The sequence below is a fragment of the Botryllus schlosseri genome, chromosome 1 (assembly GCF_051294905.1).
Source record: "Botryllus schlosseri isolate E-star chromosome 1, Bs_hap1, whole genome shotgun sequence".
Classification (NCBI taxonomy): Eukaryota; Metazoa; Chordata; class Ascidiacea; order Stolidobranchia; family Styelidae; genus Botryllus; species Botryllus schlosseri.
The window spans coordinates 19,673,355-19,698,354 of NC_137236.1; the positions used below are offsets into that span (position 1 = coordinate 19,673,355).

The following is a 25,000-nucleotide window of genomic DNA, read 5'->3' on the forward strand; positions in this document are numbered from 1 at the left end:
GAAATCGCCAAAACGCCAAAACTAAAAGACGTACACGGTTTCAAATTGGCATTTCTTGACCGGAAAATAATGTTCCCTCGATGTGGCATTTTTCTTGTTGTAGGACTCGGGTCGCCAGGACAGGAACATTAGGCGCCAGCCATTTAGGCGCCTATGGACATGGACAATTAAACATATATGTATTTGTATATATCGGAGTTTTCAGTCAGTACATGGGCGCACTTCTCGCAGTCGCATGTTACATAGCCTATAACTTCATATGTCTTGGCGCGTCATGGTGCGGTAATGGCCGACGCCCAACTGCCCATTTCTATAAATCATGCGTATTTTTTGGTGGGAAATAATCATAATATCAGACAACATTAAATTGCGCTTAGCGCGAAAACATTCCTGAAAAATTGCAAAAAATACACCATGACTTATGTTAATTCACGAAATAATTTTGGGCCCCGTTCGTGCTCGGCCCCTTCAATTGGGGGTTATGGGTGCGGCAGTTACGGTCCTGAGTAAATCTTACGCAATGTTCATGCAACGCGGAGAAGACTATTCGTTAGTTTCTCGCAGATTAACTTCAAGCTAGCCCATTGTTATTTATAACTTTGATAAACCATGTTATTTCGCCATTCCGAGAAAATAATGCGCTATTGAAATGATATCAGTATCGCTCACGCGTACGAGACCACACTAAAAAAAATCTCTTCCGTGAGACGCACGTGATTGTAAATTCTCATTCCGTCACGGAGCGCAATATTTACCTTGGCGGGCCGCACTTGTACCTCGGTTTCAGACTTCAGTGATAACACTATTTGCCCGTGGCAATGTTGCAACTAATTTCTCACGAGTCTGCGCGCCAGCGTGGTCCGTGGAACAAGAGTGCGCATACTGCGCAACGACTAAATAAACATCACTTCGGATTTTTTGTGCGCAGCTTAGATTTTCTGTGCGCAGAGACCGTTTCAGCGCTGCGCATTTGCGCACGTGCGCAGCTTAGAGGGAACATTGCTGACAAGTGCCACGCATAAACGGCCGATTCAGCTCATTCTTAGAGCATTCAAGACTTTAATTATATACCACGACAAACCCTTATAATATCAGACGAAGTCGTGTCATTGTTAAGCTTTATATTTGTATTCAATGATGGTACATCCATTCTGAAACTAGAAACTCATACGTCATTTGCATAAGCGTCATTGCAATATTTCTTCGCGTGTTTCTGTGCTTTCCCTCGTTGAAAACAAGGCTGCCGACTGCAACGGTTACCTTCAGAATATGCTAGTCAAGTATTAAGCGTTTTTTGTATCACATCCGGAATTAATGTTGAATCGTAATCTGCGGACCAACCGACAACGCGCTTACAGATACACCACCGTTAGCAGACTCCTTCAACAGCAGATCAGCAAGACGCCACCGCCGTAATCATTCAAGCATAGCCGATTAGCCAATCAAGCGCCGTGATTTCGCGATTGCTAGTCTTCTCACCGTTCTATGGTCACTGGCCCGCCCCCTATACAGCAGTTGCTTTCAAGCGCATTCAGACAAATCTTGACGAAGCTCTCGTGTGCTTATTGCAGGCTCATTGACGTTTTTTTTTATCAATAATCTATAGAATGAGACATGTATAGTGTATACGCATCATTTCAGAGATTTTCCAAATTATGGACAATCCTAACTTGCATGCTTATGAATCATAGGGATGGTAGTATTCAGACATACAAGATTCAAAATGTTAGAAACCACTGATGGAGATCCAGATCCATCAGCCACGCTCGAAACATGACCGCGTGGACTTCGTAGCCTACTCACCTCTAAACAATTGTGCCGATAGGTACGCTCGTAAGATCTGCCATACGCGGTTTTCTCGTCTACGAACAGGAGCTGCGTAGTAATATCTCGTAGTGTATCTTGGAACCGCTACATACTGTAATAACGACGCGAGAAGTAGTCTCATTAGAAACCAAATTGAAAATTAACTCGGTTCCACACACGCTCAGATACTCACCCCTGCATGTCTAGCTGCCGGCCTATTCGAGGTCACTGCAATGGAAGAAGCCTTCTGACATATGACGCAATCGAGATCGCTATAATACCTCCCACTCACCTGCTACAAAGGTCGCCGCCAAAAGTAAGATAAAACTGGCAAAGAATCGCATATCGGTAGCAGATCAGAAGATATAATTCAATCTGTAGGGATGGAATTGGAGACTGACACGTGCATTGAAGTAGACTGACACTCCCGGGGAAGATCTCTGGTTCGGTTGTTCCATGGACATGAGCATGCGACATTACAACATGCGAGACTTCGGCATGCGACAATTTGGCATGCGACACATGAGCATGTGGGTTAAATTACGGGTTAGGGGTAGGTTAGGGTTGGATTTATGGTTGGGTTAGGGTTAGACTTTAGGTTAGGTTAGGCTAGGTTAGGTTAGGTTAGGCTATGTTTCGGGTTGGGGCAGTGTTGGGATGACTCGAGTCATGACTTGACTCGAGTCAGACTCGAGTCACCTTTTTCGTATGACTTGACTTGACTCGAGTCACTTTGCTAAAATGACTTGACTTGACTTGACTCGGAGTATCAAAAATGGGGATTGACTCGTGACTCGGAGCGAAATTCACGAGTCAATTTCAAGTCATCAAGTAATCGGTGTCGACAAAAATCATTGTGTCTTGCATATGATCGGATTGCTCGCGAAACGCTCGTGTAACCCGTGAGAGCGACTAATTATTCAATGATCGTGCGTTTCACTGTGCCTTCATTGTTTTTTCCGAAATAAATTGACCGCAAACGAAGTGATCGAAGCTTATAGCTTACGATGTCGTAAACTAGTATAGTAAAGTAATTTAATAGTAAAATGTATATTTCTGTTTTCTGTTCTTACCTTAACCAAATCTCTAGGGTTATTGAAATTGAATTCGAATATAGTCTATATAGTCATCAACCATTGGCGCAGGCTCGAATGTATCTTATCGATTCGTTTCTCTATTCTCTATTTTGGCTGGTAACTATAAACTGAGGCTAAGCAATTATTTACGTAGTTTAGCAGTTCTACCGTATATGTGAGCGATATAGCGCCTTCTTGCGTGTATATTTAACTCTATATTCGTTCATTGGTTCAGAATCAATGACCGCTCAATCTGTATTTCAGACAGCCAGCAATATGTGATGTCATAATCATGCCTCACACTTCGAAAAGCCAACTTGACTTGAATTGTGACTTGACTCGTGACTTGACTTGACTTGACACGACTTGACTCGAGTCACCTCTAAAAATCGAGTGACTTGACTTGACTCGAGTCACCTTCAAAAATCGATTGACTTGACTTGACTCGAGTCAAAATGTGCAATGACTCGAAATGACTCGTGACTCGAAGGTAGTGACTTGATCCCAACGCTGGGTTAGGGTAGCTGAAGTGACGCATGCTGATGTGTTCCATGCTGAACTGTCGTTTTCCATTGTTTCGCATGCTCATATGTCGGGCAACCGGTTCGGTTACCAGCCCGGTTGGGAAAAATAGCCCCTCAAAATCCAACTTTTGTATCAAATGTTCGATACGGAACGGAAATAACAAAATTTCAAGATTTCGAACCTGACTCCTTACAAAAACTCTGCTGCTCTGCCAATGAATAGAAAGTTCGAAAGGCGGCCGACTTAACTGTTTATCCAGGTAATTTTATTCATACAGACGCTTTTCTGAACAGGGAAAAAGTCACAGTTCATATATAATAGTGGTTCTCAACCATTATGTCTTCTTGGACTCATGCGTACTACCGAATAAGTTTTAGTTCAAATTTAAAGGTCAATTCTCGTGCAACTGCCATCTATCTTGCGTAAATATAAACAGTGGGATGGTGATAAACGGCAGCAATTTGAATTTTCATGAAAATATTTCGTACCACATGTAGAAATTACGGAAACTTTTTTATTTATCCCTAAGCGAATTCTACAGCTGCGTTCTGGAATCCATTGTCGTGTCTTGGAATTCCGCGTGTTCGATTTGATATGACAGTGAGCTGTAAACCAATCATTTATACGCAGACATAAGTAGCAGCAAATAGAATAATAACATATGTCAGGCTTTCGACAACACCTTTGTGTATAATCGCGACATATTTGGCACCAAGATTGATAACCGGTTATTTAATGAACATATCACGTCCATGCTAATCATTTCTGATCAGCAGGTCATCTTGACGTTCGTCTCGATTAATATACTCCAATGGAGAAAAGGGATTTCGCGGTGTGGTTTTACTCCCTTTCGTACGGATTCGGCAATTTATTTAGGAATTACTATATTTCAAACGACTGTTAACTTATGTGCCGAGATATACAACTTTTAATAGAATTTGTTATGCAAAGATTGCGAAGTTACCTGTGACTAACCTTTCTTTTCTAACTTTGTCATCTTTTCCACAAACCCTAACAACACATCTCGAAACAGCAATATGCGCCTAACAGCAGGCCTGCCCGATGGCAATTAAGATGAACTTGCACAGTACATCATATTTTATCTCAGACGGCCATTCTGTTGATGTGAGTAATAGCCATTATGAAGCGAAACTGATGTATTATGATTTACTAGATTAGAAATATACAAACACATTTTTTTTTTAAATTTAGAGGTTTCGTCGAAACCTGAAAATGATTCGCGGAGCCAGGTTGAGAACCGCTGATTTATATGATTATCACTCTACGGGTGAACTCGCGCACAACCCCAAAATATTCAACATGCACTATAACGAGAGTTACTGTCGGATTACGGATATGTACGAAGGCGACATTTGATTTATTTTCGACAAAATTCTAAAGACATGTTGGCCAACCGCGGGTGGTAATTGTATGGCTTTGAAATCAGGAATGCAATGCTATATAGACTGGTACTCGATGTCTTTTGCGAACTCTGCGTGAACCTAAACTGATTGGAGAGCTTCTCGGGGGTAGAGAATTTCAATATATATTTGAAAAGTATATTTTGGCTTTCATTTAAAACAAACATGATTGAAACAGTGTTTGAATGAATGCGTTTAATTTTTTTAAACAGTACAATTATGGTATAACTGTGTAAATACTTTCCAAAACACATGTTGCATGAGCTTATGGACAATTACCACCCGATATAGCCGACGTATATCGATATGGGATGGTTGAAACCCGGAAAATAGTCGGTTCAACATTAACAGTACAGATATCTCATCAAAGGAGCTATATTTACCCTATATTTTCAATTATCAATGTCAATCCACTATGACGTCACAATTACATATCGGTGACGTCATGGCTTAAAAAAACATGTTTTAAGTAACGGCCTTGTTCTAAACATGTTTGTTTTAAATTGTTTTTTGTTTTAAATGCAACCCAAAGTATATTCGTATTGGAATGAATCCGAATATTTTCGGCTCAAACTCGTCAGAGGTCAGAAACTAGTAGGGATCTGGAAAGAACATTGTATATCAACAATAGTACCACCAAATATAACCGGCATTGGAATTTTCAATCAGGTGATTACTAAACACGATTACCCCATGTCTGGATATAACCATACAGAAATTCAATCCACAATATATAGCCGGGCTACAACGTATGGACAATTCAGAACACCATAGGCTAACGTTAACCGCAGCATTGTCACAAAGTGCAATGAAAAATATATAGTCGAAAATATACCAAATTATCTGTAATGTGATAGAACTGACTTCATGGTCGCATTAAATAGGCATATTTGGGCTTTTCACGTCATTCATTCCGTTATGACGCCATAATTAGTGATACTCGACTCGACTCGAAGCCTAATGCTCGAATCAGAATCGAATCAGTTAGGTAGACGATTTTGTCTATCCCTAGCTGTGACCCGTTTTGACTATATGATTGGGTATCGTGAAAACTATACGAACGACTGACATAGTGTCACGTTAAATAAGGAGCCAGCGTCGAATCTGTGATGACCACATTCGCAACAAGGTCTGCAGTTTTTGCTCTGGTCCTGGCATTACAAAATAAAAACTTCCTGGAGTCACAACTTTTCTCCTCGTCCCTCTAACCCAGTGGTTCCCAAAGTGGGCGCCAGCGCCCCCCTGGGGGCGTTCGCGAGCGTGAAGGGGGCGCTGGCTATGAAATGGGCGATTGGGGGGCGCTGGCTTGAAAATTGGGCGGTAGGGGGGCGCTGAGAGCAAATGCGGGTGGTGTAGGTTTAGAAGTCAACTGCTCCGTATAGTGCTGAAACGATTGATTAATAATGAGGCTAGATTCGCAGTAAATATTCATCAATAAAGAGGCTAGATTGACAGTAAAAATGCATACTAGATTCAGTCAGGGCAATTTAGGGTCGTCCGTCTATTTATTCAGCTGTACCGGAAAAGTCCATTGTTACTTGTCAATGCTATTCCTTCTCGTCAATGGACTCATTTAGCAGTCGGCAGCATCCCCGAAAAGCGTGGTTCATTGTGTGCTGCTGTGAGAACTACGAAGTGTATTTGAGCAGTTATTGCTCACTGCAAGATGTGATGGCTTTTTAAGAGAAACTGTCTTGCATGATTTTAATATCTGTTTCAAACGATCGTGGATTTTCAACAGCGCTGTCACCGCGGCCTTCGACACGGCGTTCTGGTTGCAAGAAACGGCATCACTCCTACTTGAAGGTCGTATGAAACCTTATAAACGTGAACATGGCACTGACCGTATTCGTTGACAAGTCAGTGATAATTCACCGGAATTTTGCGACACGTCCAATTGTAAAGTTTGCTTTGAGCTACCGGTTCAACTCGAATACCTGATTTTGATGGACAAACATGAATCAATCAATCATCTCGTAAAATTACACGAGGATGGGTGATTTGGTTCCAGGATATGTTCCAATTAGAAATTCTTCACCGGATAATCAATCCACTCTGTGAAGTTTCCAGGCATGAAATGTTTGAGCAGCTAAGTACATTGTAGCCAGGGGTACCATACGCCCGTAGTAACGGTTACCATACGTCCTCTTTTTTGAAAGTGTCCTCGGAAGACGCCTAAACGTCCTTTTTCATGATAATTTGTCTATTTTTTTGGAAAATTTTGGTTGAATGTTCGTGGAAATTGGACTGAGATATAGGAATTCAGTGTTCGAGTGACGGTCTGGCGGTTTTTTCGTGACATGAGCCAGAAAAATGACCATTTTTCAGTCAACTAGCCACAAACTGGGGAAAAATTTACCATTTTTTACGGATTTTCCTCCATCATTGTGAGTCTGAAAATTTTGAAAAATCGCCATCATTTCAGATTCCCAAACTATGGTAACCCTAGTTGTAGTGTAAAACAATTTCGAGTTCAACCAAAAGTTCAATTTCTCCAATCAATCGTTCTGGGTACACAATTGAATAAAAATAAACACTCTCACTATGGTCGGGTTGGCTTTTTCGTCGTTACCCTTTCCGCGCATATTTGATAGAACGCTCTCAGCGCCGTGAATATTTTCTGACTCACAGCAGAAACCTACTAGCCAGTAGGCCTACATGAAGTGAACACTGGAGATTTTAGACTGATGTTGTTCTTATCAAAACGTTAACCCAATATGACGAGAATGATGATATTGATACACTAGCTTCATCCGTCTCAATATTAGCTGTATTAAATGCAGAAAAAGTTTCGTTTTATGATTAAACGTGGTGAGGGGGTGTCGGGGGGCGGTGGCACATTATTCGTTGTCCAAGGGGGCGGTAGCTCAAAAAAGTTTGGGAGACACTGCTCTAACCACTCCTCGCTTCTGGTTACGATACCAGCAACCTAAAGTTCGGATTCTGGTTTGCTAAACCTAAAAGACCGTCCAAGTTCAACCATATACAACATTTCTGAAAAATCAAAGTCCAGTCCGATCTGTTCCGTATTTAAGAAAGAGCCTGTATATGACACAAAACATCAGTATTTCTTCCGTAACTCGCGAACACAAGTTGTAGGGGCTTTTAGACTCGCACCGAGTAACAATAAATTGTCTATTTGTTGTCGGATCAGCGCGTGAGATTACTGCACAGATTGAGCGTGATTACAAAGTATTGCCCCTACACAGCCAGCTTCAAATAATAATATATATCCTCACAGCATTACCGTGTATCGTTCATGCCGGGGGGCAGTTCGATCTGTTGTGACATGCAATCCGGAGCAAACAGCGAGTGTTACTGAGAAATTACCAAGATATTTCAATTCTCGAATGCTTTTGTCCAGTATAAACATATGAGATAAAGATGTTGTCTGTTTATATATATTCTAACCAGAACTGCGATAGCATCTGTCCACCGCCACGATTTACATTTTCTATCACGCTATCCACAACATCTCTCATCTCCAACATGTTTTGAGCTATAGTTCTTGCTGTTTAATCCTACATCTTTCTGGCATTTTACTTTCTCTAATTGTAGAGTGCGATCGTAAGGTGCGAATGCATTCGTGCAAATATTCAATTCACGGTGCGTCTCATGATCACGACTGAAATTAATCCGAACGCCGCACTGTAGCAAGACAATGCGTGTTTAAAATACATGTTATATTTTTGCGTGCAGGAAGAAATTTGTCTGGTCTTGAACAATCTTCCAAGGAATAAGGGATGAATTTTGTGCCCTGGTGGTAGCCTACTTCACTAAGCGTGTTTTCTCATACTGCTATTCAATGTTCCCTCTAAGCTGCGCACGTGCGCAAATGCGCAATGCTTTTACGGTCTATGCGCACAGAAAATCCAAGTTGCGCACAGAAAATCCGAAGTGATGACCTTTTTTTTAGTCGTTACGCACTGTTTTCCAAGGGTCTGCGCAGTGAGTTGGTGACTCTGCGCAGAACCGTCAAAAATTAGAGGGAACATTGCTGCTATTCATCTTCATTGAGTTGTGCTTGAGAGAAGAAATTTTGGATTTATTACAGAGTATTTATATAAATCTTTTTTCAAAATTTTCTGTTCACCCCATGAAATTGATAAGTTGTCTACATAAATACAGCTCACCAAATTTTGCTCAATTCCAGCCAACGGAAGTAGAGTTATTGCAGTTTAAAAATTTGAATTTGAATAAAATAGTATTCACGGTGACTAACCTTGTCTTCTATCATTATGGCTACTGGTTGAAATCGAGCCAAATTTGGTGTGCGGAGATTTTTAGCCAACCTAACAATTTTATCAAGCAGTCAGAGAAATTTGAACACGCTTAATAGTCCCTGAGCTGTTTACATGAAGCACGATCGACCTTGCAGTTTTGTGTGACACTGCTTTGTACATCGGATAGCGATGAATAACCTAGGTCCTAGACCATTGCTTTTAAACCTTTTTGAGCTCCATTTGCACTTTTTTTTTGTGAAATAAATTTCGTTCGCACAAACTAACCGAAAATTGTTATACAAAAAAAAAGATGAAGATACTTTACAACATTTTCTTCAGATGTGCAACAAATTGGCTGCTATGTAGCTTAAACTATAAAGTGTCTCATTGAAAAGGCCACTTTTTCGCTCGTTTTAATTTCAACTACTACACTAAAACCCTTCTCGACCAAACAAGTTGTTGGGTTTTTTACAAGAACGTCTGCTAGTGCTTGGATGGCCAGGTCTTAAAATCTGTTCTGCACTCCTATCCAAAATACAACGTATTTGTCGCCAGTGACAAATGCTTGCTGGTAGAAATCGTTTTTGAGAGCTGACACAAAGGTCTCGGAGGCTCCAGTTTGTCGTAAGGGTGAAAACCCCACATGTTTGCGTTGAGGCTTTTGCCTTATGTCTTGCCATATAAAGTCAAACACGATGAAGGAGAGTAGGCACATTAGAACTCGCTACCTTATGATACACGTTGCTCCAACTTGTGTTCTGTTTTTTTCTCGATTTCCCATTTTTTGTGTCGCGAGTATATGAGAAGAGCAAATAAACTCACGGTACTGAGTGTTCGGCTCACCCATGTAAAGGAATTCCTTTTTAAAGTGACAGTAGTATGGTATGATTTTACGGACATGCATGGCACACAGAATGCGCACGCCACAGTTCTACCCAACACAGCTCTCAAAACATGTCACGCGATTTCAAATTAGGGATATTAAATTCCTGTGCGGGTAGAATTTGTACTACTGTCTACTGAGACTGGATTGCAAGAACGGGACTATTCCGTGCCGACTACGGAGCATATCCATATCGAAAGGTTTTGCCATCCAGCATCGGTCATTTTTGGTCAAGGTTTTGTCGCCTCTTATGTTTTGGCACCGCATTTTATCAGCGGTATGATGACACAAACTTTACGTCTTCATGTGCCCGACGCAGAAGGGGTTGGCCTCGAAATGAATGAGTCTCATATGCCTGAACTCGGTCGTTGCACAGCCCTACACTAGTTCATTCCAACGATCTTCATCCATGTTTTTCATCGCCGATCTCACTGCAGTTGCGGTGACTAAAAAAAAGCCCAGATACGACAGTAGGTCGAGCTATAAGTCGACGATAAAGAAAGAACCGATGAAAGCCTTGAAGATACAGAGACTGCTGAAAGAGCGCACGAGCAATTGAACATGATGAAATGCATTGAACTGTGTGATAAAATGTGATGTCGCGGAGCACAAAGCCCTAATCGGCCTATAAGCACCACTATTGTGTGTTGTTATAATAATAATAATCCCACCGGTCTTCATCCATGTTTTTCAGAAAAAAACATTCGGAAAATTTATCATGAATTATAACCAAAGGTCGACAGATTCTCAAGATCAAGTCATATTTCTGTGTGTCTCGCTCATTGGGTAGAGTACCCAACACAGTGGCCTTGGATATGTAAAAACTATTATCGCTGGATATTTTGCAATGAATTAAACAAATATTACAGATACGCAATAACAGATAGCTCTGTCACCGTGTCGACCCAAACTTATACCCTTTGCGGCCCATACTTTAATAGCCCTTGAAGAGGTAAAAATTTGCAAATGCGAGTCTGTAACGATGGTATTTACTACTATCCTCGTGCCTCGCGCTAATCGAACAGTTATTGCGAAATTATGATGATTGTTCAGCGAAAGAAAGCAGAAAGTCAATTTGACGTCATTTTTTTCAGCCTGTCACAGGCTCAGACGGGCTGATATACTGTATGCCTGCCACTACACCAGCTTCCAAACCAGGTTTTTGGTTACGTATTAATTATAGTGCGAAAATATTAAACTACTACGGCTTGTGAGACCTACAGTTAGTGGTGCGTCGTAAATTAAACAAGTCACAATTGAGTCGCAACTACAAACGTTACACTGCCATTGAATTTCCTATTAGGTTTATTTTAAATATTCAACATCATAAAAATTAAAAATTATTCACGATTTTCATTTAAAATCCCTGACCTAGACTAAATAAATCAACCTCCCACGTCTTGGTAAGGGTTCTGTAGTGAACCCCGATAGGACTGAAACCCGATAATGCTAACGTCTTACAAAGAAAACTACTTGCTTTCGTCGCATTGCAAAGGACACCAAAAATCGCGTTGGATGGTGATATATCAGTTTTTCCATAGAACTCATTGCAATTTTAAATAGCTTTAATTGGGCGCGAATTGAAATATTTAAGTATAGTCATACTATCGGGCAGTTTAAGCGCCCAACTCCGGACCCAACTAGGGCTGTATTTAAAACAAACGGCGTTTTATATCACTTTATTTAAATTAAAAGATGTTCTAAACCAGGGGTCACCAACACGCGGCCCGCGAGGTCATATTTTGCGGCCCGCGGCCCGATTTGGAGACATTTTGGAATAACGCTCAGCGAACCATTTCGAAATGCCGAAATTGATTTCAGTGTAAATATATTGTGGTTGTTGTTCAAAGTAGGTCATTCTACTGTGCCCAATATCACTATTGCTTCGATTCGGCAAGGTAATATCATTCTATGCGGGAGGAATAATTTGCCGATATGAATGCGCATATTGCCTTGGCGTGCAACGGCCAACCACTGCCAATACCGGGAGGCTTGATAAACGACTTCGGGCTCTACAAGATACCATGCTTTACGAGTAGATAGTTTTCCAGCAAATAGGCTACCTTGCCTATAACTAACCCCAATATCGATTCTTCAATCCTGGGGCGGCAAATCTGCGGCAGTAGAAGAAAAATTATGCGGGCGTCGACACTCAATTCAATTAGGATGTGTTGGCGGCTGTCAATATTATGCAAATTTAATTTACGAATTGACTCCCTAATTATAATGAGATATTTGAATTATTCCTGAAATTTTCTTCGCGCTGCGCGCGCGTCAATGCGAGTTCATTTTTAATATTAATATAGCAGTGTCCATTGTAATCTGAGCCCCACCGTACAGATGCGAACAGCAGAGAAAAATTTTGCGCCCCATAAAGATATACCAATTTTGATCGTATTCTCCTCATCCCGAATTAATTTTTTTCTGGTAGACCTGCGTTTGGGCGAATCCAATATATTTCCACTATAACGATAATTCTAATGGGAGGTCAAGAAATAACTGAATGCAACATAGGAGACTAATGAGAATTGGCCCACTCAAAGATGCACCACAGCAATAATAACTTCTCCAAGTTTTTGAAGACACCGGCCGCTGCATAAACTCTACCGGTGAATCTGATCACATGCGCCGAGAAAGGATGAATTTTTGATAGTAATATGTGAAACAATACTAATAATACATTGACAAAATCCACTCATGAACATGAAAAAAATTTTCGCGCTTGGCGCGACTACGGTCTACGAATCCCTGTTGCTCATCTTCACAACATGACTATATTCACGATCTCGGTGCCATAGTAAGCCGATATGAGTAAATAGATTTGTCCGGAGTGTACCAGCAATGGACATGGTGAGTTTAACGTAGATATTTGGCCCCAGCTTGTTTATTGGTACCACTATGCACCGGAATGCGGCCGCGGGCTACATGAGTAATCGAAATGCGACCGTGAATAGGAAAAAGGTTGGCCACCCCTCTTTTAGTTGCTACAGAGTGTTGTCTCATGGTATCGTGCGCAGCTCATAGTTCAAAATATAATGAAATTGATGAGCATGATATTTTTTTTTGTATTTGTCTTTGTTCCATAAAATATTATTCATTTTGTGGTGACTATGCCCATCGCCCATGTCAGAGAGCACAGCATTGTACTTACGTAGAGTTATCACACGGGATTGATAAGCTGCGTTGCCTATGTTAATCTCGATATTGAAGTCATGCGGCCCGCGGCCTCTAGGAATTTCGAAAAGTGGCCCGCGACCCATTTTGAGTTGGCGACCCCTGTTCTAAACAGTGTTTTGAAAATGCCATTTTATAAAAATTAAGTTGTTTTCTTTTCATTTCAAAAGATCATTATGCCATAATTGTGCGAATACTTTCGAAAAACATGTAGTGTAAGCATACGGACGAAGTGCTCCCTAGATATAAATCATAGGTACGGAGTGGATGATCTGATGATGATGATGACCGCCGACCGTCAAAATGTTACATAACGATGTAGTATTAGTTAAAGATATTTTTGGTCTGTATATGACGGGAGTCGGAAGCCTTTTTCATATTTTTAATTGTCAATGTCAATCCACTATGACGTCATAATTGAAGATTTGTCTCGTCATGGCTAAAAAACTAAGAAAACAATAAAAACATGTTTTAAAACAAAGCCATGCTTTAAACATGTTGTTTTAAGTAGAACTGACTCTTGCAAAGCGTTCAACACACTTGAACTTCATTTTGATTCCATGATTTAGACGTGTCGGTCGTAACAAAGAAGCAGACCGACCTACAAGATCCACAACATTGGGCGCAATTTTAGATATATCACAATCGCAAACTCTACCTCTCAAAATAGAGATCAATCGTGACCATTTCTGTAGAAAGAGTGGAAGTCAGAACCGCGCGATGTCAGCAGAGACTCACAACACCAAGGCCTCAATAAGAGATAAGATTCGTCCATTTTAACCCGACATAATACCGGATATTGCGGATTAAATCTGCAATGTTGAATCTGTACAAGGTTGGGTGTAATGGCGACGGATTGCTGACATTTCGTTTGACTATGGCGCATTTCCTCCGAGCATACCTGTGATCCCCCATATATAGACTATATGTCATTGAAGCTGCCAGGAATCCTGTTGGTATTATTGCGCTGTCAGGCGTACTAGCCTAACTATCAGTTCACTATAATGCAGGGCTGGCCAACCTTTTCAGCCAAAGGGCCACATTCGATTGACGAACTATTGGGCGGGCCACCAGCCGCGCGAAGCGCGAAATTTTTTTGAGGTTCATCGGTCAATAATATTGTCACTTGACTATATTGCGGGCCTGCTGCAGTTCGCTGGGCTAAATTTGCGAGGACTGGGCTACGCGGCGCCTGGACATATCGATATCGAAAGCTGCGACCAACATACGTCAATTGGTTGGTTGGTTTTGAGGTATTCATGGTGTTTGTCGACTACTATGGTCCTTTACACCAGATCGATATTCTTTATTTATATTCCGTAACTGCCGACTTACAGCACGGCCCACTTCTAGGCTTTTTCTAAGACACCGCTTACGCGGATGAGGTGGCGAGGAGCCTAGAAAAACCTCCAACACGTGGATATAGCAAATGCGTCGATTATTTTATGCCTAGGTTTCATAGTCGACGGTCTTACTGCGAGCGCAAACGCAAGGTCGCATATGTTGAACGACACTTTGTCTCGTAATCGCGAATATAGTTAGACTCAATCTGATACATTAGGCGTTCTTTCATTTTCACAAAGGGGCAACAATATCAAAAACAAGAAATCAAGCGACAACATGTTGCGAGAAGCTTGTCCAAAATTTTTACATTTGATAAACCCATCGTAAATTATTCTGCTTTATTGTAGTGTACGAATATCTACCAATATGTGACTGGCTGATGGATCTGCCAAAGCGCCGGAACTGATATTTTAGTCATCACATTTCAAGTGCCAGATACTAATCGAATTTTTGTTTATCCTTGCAAGTATGCAATCTGTGCAATCCATTTTGGTGATATTAGAAATTTGGGAAATTACTTCGCGGGCCACTCAAAACCTTCTCGCGCGCCACATGTGGCCCGCGGGCCACGGGTTGGCCGGCCCTGCTATAATGTCTGTCGGTGAACTTGCTATTTCGTCAAATACAATAATGCAAGAGGACTTATTACAATCAAACCCTCTAGTGCACAAGATCATAGTAGTCGAGCACCAAAACCGTACATCAATATAGCTGTTCTCAGATTCATACAATGGTCTCTTCGTGCAATGTTTTTATTCGCACAAATTTCTTCATTACATCACCATTTACAAATGGTCATGTATCCGTTATGACGAGCGGAACGATTCGCTCAGCCTTCGGTGAGAATCGGTTTCACCGGGGAAGGAGTCCGTGGGCAAACTAATCCTGGAAATTTGGAAAGCTTGCGAACCAATTCCTGAAAAGTAAATTATGTATTGCATAACTGACTGGGTTCTTCCATAATGGTTGCATAAACCAATGCGTAAGGGATTCATAAGCGGAGGTGTTGGTAGGTACTGGGGTGGAAGTACAAGTTAGACCGCGAATTACTACTCGATTACAGGCAGAAGTAGCAATTTCCAGGTTTTAAAAATAGATTTGGTCGTTGCGTCATAAACTTTTAGCAGTTAATCGGAAGTAGCTACAGTGACTGACACTGACGCACAATGACCAATGACACTACTAACAGGTATACGATTCTTTAAAATATATTCAGCTAGAACAGGGGCGGGCAACTTCTTTAGTCGGCGGGCCGGATATAAGAAAATTAAGTACTTGGCGGGCCTGATTGCTGAATCGATACATTATTCGCCCATTTATCCACATATACAAGGAATACATCGTAATTGATGAATACTGCAGAAAACAATACCTTCATATTGCAAATATATTCCACTCGAAGCTTTTCGACTGGCCCTCTTTAGAGTGACCGCCACCAAATGAGGTTTACCCAGTTTGAAATAAAGAAATTATTTTGTCGTGGTGACGTAATAATGGCAAGTACTCCGAGTCGCGAACGGGAGTAAACAACGCACGGTTACAACGTACACAAAATCAGCTGTAAGACAGCCGAACGACAAAAAAAACACTAACAGAAGATTCCCAGCGTGTAGAGATGTTCCTTCTGGTAACAGAGGATCGGCTTTTGCAGCTTTATGATAGTTTATTCAAGGACCTTTAAATGAAAAAGAGTGCGACCACGAGCAGCTATGGAAAACTGATTGATATTGTAATGTTTTGCACACTGGGTGTGCACTGTGCAGTAGAGGGCCAGTAGAGAAGCTTCGAGTGGAATAAATTTGCATATGAACGCATTGTTTGCTGCAATATTGAAGTGCCGTACTCCGAAAAGCCTATTTAATTAATGTATGTATGTATTTTAACAACAGTAATGTCACTTCAAAGCCATTTCTGGCCGATAGTGACGAAGCCAATGTGGATTTGAGAATAGCATTGTCATACAGGCGCCGCCATGTCTGCTTCTATCTGATCAATCAATCAGATTAATTAATTAGGATTTCAAGGTGTTCGATAAGCCCGGTACTCCAAATTTACCAAGATATCAATTCATTAGAGTTGAGTAGGTGACGAGATAGCGTCGTTGTTCAACTGTGTGGCCAAGTTGATCTAGATATTTGATTCATGCGGCCCGCGTCCTCTACGAAATTTGAAAAGTGGCCTGCGACTCGTTTTGAGTTGGCGAGCTCTGGCATAAGCGGTGTCTTATAAAAGCCTAGAAGTGTGCCGTGCTACAAGTCGGCGGTTACGGAATCAAAAATAAGAATACCAGCCTGGTGTAAATGACCATTGTATTCGACAAACACCATGATTACCACAAACGACATTAGGGTTGAGTACATCGTAAATGCCGAAAACGCAGGTCTTCTCGCTTTGAAGAACTTACGCGTAAGCTCCACTCTCGCACACTGCGCGTACGTACACGTATATAATAATATACAGTCATCAACATTTGATGTAGTAAGCAAGTAGTGGGGGATCTCGGCATACTGGGTCCGCGGGCCACATTATCATGTAAGATGGAAAACTGTCCGCGGGCCGGATCCGGCCCGCGGGCCGTATGTTGCCCACCCCTGAGCTAGAAGGACTATATTCCGCACAGCTGTCATTTAAATTTCAAGCATAACATTGATGAAAGCATCTCCTACAAATACTTTCTGTTGAAAGGGAGTTGTTTTGCCGAAGAAAACTGTAAGTAGAAGTGGAAGTAGGCCTATTCTACACACATTATCACTTGACTTAGTAGTGTTAATGAGCAAAAATATTTTAGGAAGAATGAGTACTTCGATATCATAACTCCATCTGGGTGTATACATAAGTAATACCTTAACCTGGTACTTGATTAAAGCCATGTATAAAAGAGGTGATTCAAGTTGTCACGTGACTACTTAGTGTATTTAGTGCAAATAGATATTATGAAAAGTACTCAAGTATGTTGTTGAAGGAGTAGATTGTGACGAGGGAAGTGAGTAGTGGAAAAAAATGAAACCCACCTGAGTACTTTGAACGTGTAGCAATACTATATTATCGATCACCTCAGGACTGGACAGTGGGCATACGCAATATGCTATATGCATATAGGCTACATCGGGAGAGTATCAAACGGTATATGTTTGTATTTTGCACTATACTGACATGAGTCTAATAGTTTTGACTTACCAATTGCTTCTTTGTCAGGCAGTATCCAGATCTAGTGATGATTGGGCTAATTGGAAGAACTATTTTCGTTGATGGATAAGATGTACTTCCACGGCAGAGAGGACCCACTTGGCAGACCAATCCTTTTCTGCGGTCGCAACGTCCGTATCGGTTGAATAAACCACCACAGCGTTCGTGTTGTTTCTTAGGTCTGACGCACACGTAGCAGCAGCTGAAAGGACAAATATATTGTTGATTCAGAAACCAAGATATCGTTATTTTGTTAGTGACAAGAAGGCAGCAATACGCAGATGTAATCAAAATAATCATTCACGTGCCTATGCACAACACATGCTACATCAGCGTGGGGCAATATAAAGACCCGGTCCGCGACAGAATTTTGATCTGCCTCCTCAGAGAGTTTTACCCTGAAAGTGAATTTCTAATATGAAAGTAATGACAAACTGTATGCGTCACTGAATAAATCCAAGTTTGCCAACCTGAGAAAGATGGTCATGAAACTGCTTGTCCTGTTCGGGTCTACACACATTTGCGGGCAAACATTTTCGACCACGAACATTGACAAAGCAGAGCTGCGATCCAATGTAACTGATGTTCACGTGCAGTCTTTATTTAAGGTTCTATATACGATATTCAGCCGGAGTTCAAAGAGCTCATTGAGAACTATGATCGACCACAGATATCTGATTGACTTCAATAGCTCTTAAAGTAAATTACGGTAAATACTGTTTTGGTCTCTGTGCTTTAAATTTAAAGTTTAACTTTAATACGTTTTATTCCTTGTATAGGTGGATAAAAACTCGATTAATGTATCGATTCCGGGACCCCCCTTCGAGCACCCTACGTCATTTCCCCACATCATTCCCGCCGACCGGAGAAGTTTCCGGCCCTAATGCTACATGCTAACAACACCTACCCGCATCTGTCCTTTTCGGGAATCTTTTCTTGTGGACATTTGGGTCTTGGACAAGGCCTGGTGCATGGCGCGCAACTCAGTGATTTCGTTGGTGATGCTCCATGCACTGCACCGACGCAAAACAAAACGACGAGACACAGAGTATTCATAATGTCAGCTCCCAATATTATATAACTATTCTACAAATTGGCCCTAGGGACTAATAGCGTTAGCTGCATATTCCCAGCAAACACAAAACTTATTAAAGATATTTTTTAAACATCTTCCATGAGTTCAAAAGATGTCCTTCAATGATGTGCAAAATATATACATTTGTCGACAGAAATGGATATATATAAGATGTCCTGTAGGACATCCTCAAAGACATTCTGATGGACATCCTCAAAGATATCCTGATAAACATCCTCAAAGATATCCTGATGGACATCCTCAAAGATATCCTGATAAACAGCCTCAACGATATCCTATAAGATATTTTTTGTACAACTCGACCCTGAATCCTGGTTGGCTAAACCTGCTATATGCTGCACTTCACGTATGAACGAATACGACTCGTCAGTTTTACAAATCATGTATGGCTTTTTGTTCTATATTATACCAGTTCAAGATACAAAAAAATGCACTGGACTAGACCTCGGCGGAAAATTGCAATAAAAATGGATGAAGAATGAAGGTAAAATAACAGTCCGTGACAACACACAGCATAAGTTAACAAAAAGTAGACAGCAAGAGGTAGGGCCTTGTTACAGAATGAAAACTAATCGCCAATTTTTAAAATCCTTTATATGGCTTTCTGTTCTGTATGAAATCGGTACAAAATACACCCCACAAAAAACTTGAATGAAGAAAATACGTTAGCAAGAATTGGGCCTTAATTGATACAGAACTGTGCAATCACTTCAGCAAATATTTCTGCATTAGCATTAGTCCATGTTATCGGTATCGGAATAATCAGCCTCCTCGATAACAGTCTAGCTCCCGTCTTCCCAATTTATCGTCGTCCTACAACATAAATTAATTGATTACTTTGATTGATTATAGCAGTAGAGAAAAAGTAATTACATGTGTTTGGGCTGAGTACCGTGGGACGGTCATGTCAAGTCACATTCATCCAAGGAGTCCGAACCGTCTTTTGTAAATCATGACAACCTTGGTGGTGCGTGACAGCCAAGTCAAACTTTACCATCTACTTCGACTAAATTATTGATAAAACTCTGCGCGTCAAATTTGGCTCAATTCCAACATCTAGAAGCCAAGCCAGGGGTTCTCAGCCATCTTTTGGCCATGGCCCATTGTCGGGTTTGAAAGTGTTAGGAGGCCCGCCTCTTAGCACAGAGTAGAGTCGTAGTCCTTTTCAATGTGTGGTAATCGCCACCGCCGATTTGTATATTTCTCTAACATAGCACTTTTTTTATCTTACTAATCATATTTAAATGTAGACCTACAGCGACAAGAAATCGCGCAAAGCACGACAAAATTTTTCAATTTGATTACATCTACTTCAACAAACGACCAACAAAGTAATTTTGGGTTCAGTCGAGCTCCCCCTAATTGGGTGTTTGGAGTGTGACAGTTACGGCCCTGGAAGATAGTATAACTCATCGGTACTTCCGCTGTTCCACTGGCGTCGCGGAACCCTATGATCCAATCCCCGCATTCGCACTGTGTGATTGGGGTTTTAGTTCCACTATGGTGGAACGATTCTGGGCCAGCTTCAAAAATTTCTTTGGTGAACGGGATAGTATAGCTAGCTGTACAATGTACATATAGTTGGTTGTATACCTATTAACGATGCGATGTCAAAACATTAAAACCACCAATACAATCAATTCATGTTGCTCTTACATTATGTACAATGACTTTAAGGTCGGACATTTTTCGCCAACTCTAAAGATTATTGTACTGCGCTAATCCTAAATCCATTACGATTTGTTGCGCTTCTTCCTGTGGATGCCCCTGTGGATGCCGTGTACTTCCGCAGGAAGTTGATAATTGATAATAAATTGCAATTGTGGCTATTTTTATGTTACAATAATACACCCTGCCAAAGTAACGTAAACCTACATCAAATGCACTTTAGTCCCAGTCTAATGCACACCCTTACAAGGGCATGTGACTTATGTCACTGCCAAAATACTTGGTTACTTCAGCATCAACTTGCAGTTATTAAATAATCGAAATTATTTTCGTTGCTGTTGGCCGTTCGTTGTCATTGCCGGGGAACAAAAGCCACCGTTTCCACTCCCATTTTCGCATTGTACATTGCGACTCCATACGTGCCACTACATATCATCAGAGTCGGATGAAAGCTACCTGTGGCCTACCCCTGAGTTAAGTTATTAGAGTTACAAAATTTTCAATTTATTAAAAAAATTGAATTATTTTTTAAATTTTGCTGTTATCCCTATGAAATTGTCAAGTTGTCGAAAAAAACAATGCATAACAAATTTGGCGCAATTCCAACCAGTAGATGCGAAGTTTCAAATCCCTAATTTGGTATCTCAATAATTTCACTTCTACACGTTGGGATTGAGCCAGATTTGCCATGCCTCTTGTTCGCCACCGAAACACCCGGCCCAGAATAGTCAGGCGCAATGTTCCCTCTGATTTTTGACGAGTCTGCACACACTCACCAACTCACTGCGTGGTCCCTTGGACAGCAGTGCGTAACGACTAAAAACAATGACATCACTTAGGATTTTTTGTGTGCAGCTTGAATTTTCTGTGCGCAGAGACCGTGTCAGCACTGCGCAATTGCGCACGTGTGCACTGTGCAGCTTAGAGGGAACATGGGTCAGGCCATTGCAATTTGAGCCCCCCTCCCATGCAGTAGAAATGCAACCAGTGGAGGATAAACTTCCTTCCCGTGTTGAAATGTGAATTGAAAGGAGTTTGAAATGAGTGATTAATTATTTGCCCAAGTTTTTTGATGACATTGGTTCCACCGCTAAATCTGAGCAAGTGCAACGAGAGGATCAAAAATTTATGCAAGACCGACAATATTGACGAAATTCAATAATTACAATAAATTTTTTAAAAATCACATTATGTCAAAGTTGCATTACGCGATTACAAAATAACAGTTTGGGAACCACTGGTATAGTGTTCTGAAGAAGAATGGTAGCAGCCCTGGAGGTAGAAACGATTCACTTACTGTCAAATAATATGATAAAGAGCACAGCTGTCACACAGACGTCAACTTCATAAACAAAATTACCTTGCAAGCTCCAATAACAGTTGGAAAGCAGCCCATTTTAGCTGTAGTTGTTTGATTCTCGACCGTAGGATGAGCCACTTTACAGGCTCCTCCAAAGAGAATATAAGTAGATCAGGGGCAGCACAAAACAATGCAGCAAATCGGAATCTCCACCAGCGGTAACAATATCTCTTGAATGCGATTACAGCAGTGTCAAAATTGGGATTTCAAAACATTCCAGACGCAACAGAGTTTCGCAATCAACGCACTTGTTTGTGATTTCGCCAGGTTGGATCTCAGTAAAAGAGGACTTGAAACGAGGGTTTAGCCTATAAAGCTGTGTGGTCAATAACAATTTGAAATTTAGCTGCGATGATCTTCCACAAAAAGGGAAATCAAAATACCCTACCTTGGTAAAAATGCTCTCCGTTATTGAGGGTTTTGTAATTGCGATTGTAATATTAGTAACAACTTGTAAAGAGTCAAATTTTGAAAATTTATTTTCTGTTCATTTTTGCTACACAGCTTATTGTCTTGACCGCTGACTTCCGAATAGTTGCTGCTTGGTGAAATGGACATATATATATATATATCGGTTTCGGCCAACATGAGGCGGTACTTTTGGTCAAGGTTTCAGAGATGTGTAGATATCCCTGCAAGGTTTCCTCGCCATCGAGCTTTTTGGCGGCACACTTCACAGAGGCACATGTCAGCCGAAATGTCATTGTCAACTTCTTGGTGTGTCGTGACGCAACACCGAAATGCTGATCTTTGTAAATTAAGCGTTTCTTGGGGGGGGGGAAGGTTACTCATATTAATACCAAGACATCTGGCCACAATAAATCACACGAAGCGCTAAGAAAATTTAAATAAAGTTTCCTTCAGCTTAATTTTCAAAATCACTTTGGGCCAAACTTCCAGCCTTCTCCAATGGGGGGTTTAGGGTGCGGCCCTGTGTTTAGTGTTCCTTACCATCATTGCATTTCAGCTTTCGGCGGTCTTTTTTGACATGCCCGTTTATCGTTCATGGATGATGATGTCTCATAGTAAAAACGAGCACTGATTGACTTGTTTTACGAAATAGGCATTTCGAAACGTACCCTATCACGAAACAATTTGAAGCACAGACCGTGTAATGAGTAATGTGACAATGGCACAAAGAAGGTTTGAACTAAACTATATGGAAAGAGTGACTTATTGTGATTTCAATTGTTATGACATACTTTGCTACATTGGCGTTATGTTGAATATGGATTAAGCAAGCGAGCTTGCGAGGTACATAGGCTGCGTAATATGCGCGGCATATTTCCGTTCCGGCCCAGTTTATAAGCTTATGGTTTAATTTCACGCAGTAATATTCAAAAGTAGGTTTTGTGTTTTGAATTTCAAGAAATGGACACGCGGGCTGCTCAGAATGGCTTCGCGGGCCGCACTTTGCCCAGGGCTTAGTTACATAGTCCGGCAAAGTTTGCTCTAATCAACTAAATCATACCAGTTCAGACTTTTTGCAATCACAGTAAATCAAGTTCTTTTCCAGTTGTTCCAGATGAGATAAGGTTTGACAGGGGTCTTCAATAAGATCTTCCAGCAAAATTGGGGTTGTGGTACTGTGTTTTTTTGAGTCTGCGATGATGTGACCTTTAATGATATCCATCATCTGGTTCATCTCTAACTTCAATTCTTTGATGTCTTTACGCATCAAAGAAACAGAGTGGTCACTGTATGCAGATGTTGGAGTTGATGGTGTGCACGGAGCAGCTAAAAAATTATTTGAATATAAGAAAGCTGGATTAATCATATGTGATAAACTGATAATCTTACCATTACTCTGTGACAGGCCTCGTTGTTGACAGTCAGAATTTTGCAGTTCAACATTGCTTACAAATGAAGGAACGTCTGGAAAACAGAGCGACGCTATAACTCAAATTCAAGAATGAATCAAAGTGTTAGAAGCTCGCTGATTGGGTTAGTTCCCTGCAACTGGCCGCTACATTCAATGTTGGGATCATGCTGTTCTTGAACATTCTCCGAATGATGGCAAACTTGCATTGCAAGCATCATTGAAAACAGCACTCTTGCTTGTCACACTTTCATTGCCAGAATCATAGGAGATGGCCGCAGTATTAGAATTGTTATAGGCATTGCTGCTTTAAAGGAAACACATCATCTACAAAGTATAAAAGTTTTACATAAGAATATTCTGTGTACAACATATTGGGCAGAATAACAGAGTATATTATACCCTGATCATCAGTCGAAATAGAATTATCCAAATTTTTTTTGGGCGGCTGACGTCTTCTTTAGACTGTTGTCGTTGTTCCTCTTCAGACAATGAAGAGGAGGACAGGCTACTCTTGTCCGCAACTTCCTTCATATCAATCTTTATAAGCCTTCTCCCATACATCTAAAACAGATGGATAATATATAGATGGCAAGGTACCAGGCTTGTACAAACTACTGGATTTTTAAAAAGCACAACTAGAATTACTCAAATTTGAAAACTTGCAACTAACGACGGGCACTCTTTAGTTGTTTGGAAACTGCGGTACTGAAAAAACCGTTGGTTAGTTGTTCGTCAACTAACTAAACACGTAGTCAGTACAAGTCTGCAATACTGCAATGATACTTTATACTTGGTAGGCAAACTTTCACAAATTATTGATAAGTTTATACTTACTGGAACTGGATGAGCATTTGATCTGGATTTTCTACAGAGACCTATTGCCCTTGTCATGTTTTCGTGGCTTCTTGTTTTTCCCCTCATCAGTGGCATTCTTTGCTTTCGTATGTGCTTCCACTGTCATATTATTTATCTCTGGGAATTACCACGTCTTGGCTGAGCAGACAAGCGCCACGCTACACTATTATAGACAGAAGTACAAAAACATTCAAACAGAATGCATGATTTGAGCGACCACCATGTCCTGATATTATTGTAACGGGGCGCCATCTATGGCTAGTGACGACGTCATGCATATTGACGAAGCGTGTTGTAATTGATGCGTTCACTCTCTTGGATGGACGCCGTGCGAGGTGCACGTGCTGTGTTTACTGGTCATGTTTCCATGCGCCTGTGCTGCGATCTGATAGCTTGAAGAATAAAGAACTTACAACAACACTGTTACAAATGGCGAGCACTCCAGTCTTCAAGCCTTTCAAGAGTCAGTGAGCAGTAACAAAGTGTCATGGATTTGTTGCGTAAGGATCATGAATATATTCGTACAGAGATCAAGCGGGCTGATCGCCGGATTGACGACAT

At 41.0% G+C, this 25,000-nt stretch overlaps 1 protein-coding gene across 3 annotated transcripts; it reads right to left on the minus strand.

Moving 5' to 3' along the window:
* Window positions 1–19,118: 19,118 nt before the first annotated feature.
* Window positions 19,119–24,669, minus strand: LOC145444616 (uncharacterized). 3 transcript variants are annotated; one of them, XM_080322637.1, is made up of 6 exons: window positions 24,419–24,669; window positions 23,984–24,145; window positions 23,563–23,637; window positions 23,234–23,499; window positions 21,763–21,851; window positions 19,119–19,547 (listed from the first exon to the last, which is right to left on the minus strand). In XM_080322637.1, the coding sequence occupies exons 4-6, from the start codon at window positions 23,438–23,440 to the stop codon at window positions 19,517–19,519; spliced, it is 327 nt and encodes a 108-aa protein (XP_080178763.1). In that variant the 5' UTR covers window positions 23,441–23,499; window positions 23,563–23,637; window positions 23,984–24,145; window positions 24,419–24,669; the 3' UTR covers window positions 19,119–19,516. The 3 variants fall into 3 exon arrangements, with proteins under 3 accessions (XP_080178763.1, XP_080178771.1, XP_080178778.1); XM_080322645.1 differs by lacking the exon at window positions 23,984–24,145; XM_080322652.1 differs by lacking the exons at window positions 19,119–19,547; window positions 21,763–21,851; window positions 23,234–23,499; window positions 23,563–23,637 and adding an exon at window positions 23,883–23,908.
* Window positions 24,670–25,000: the final 331 nt, after the last annotated feature.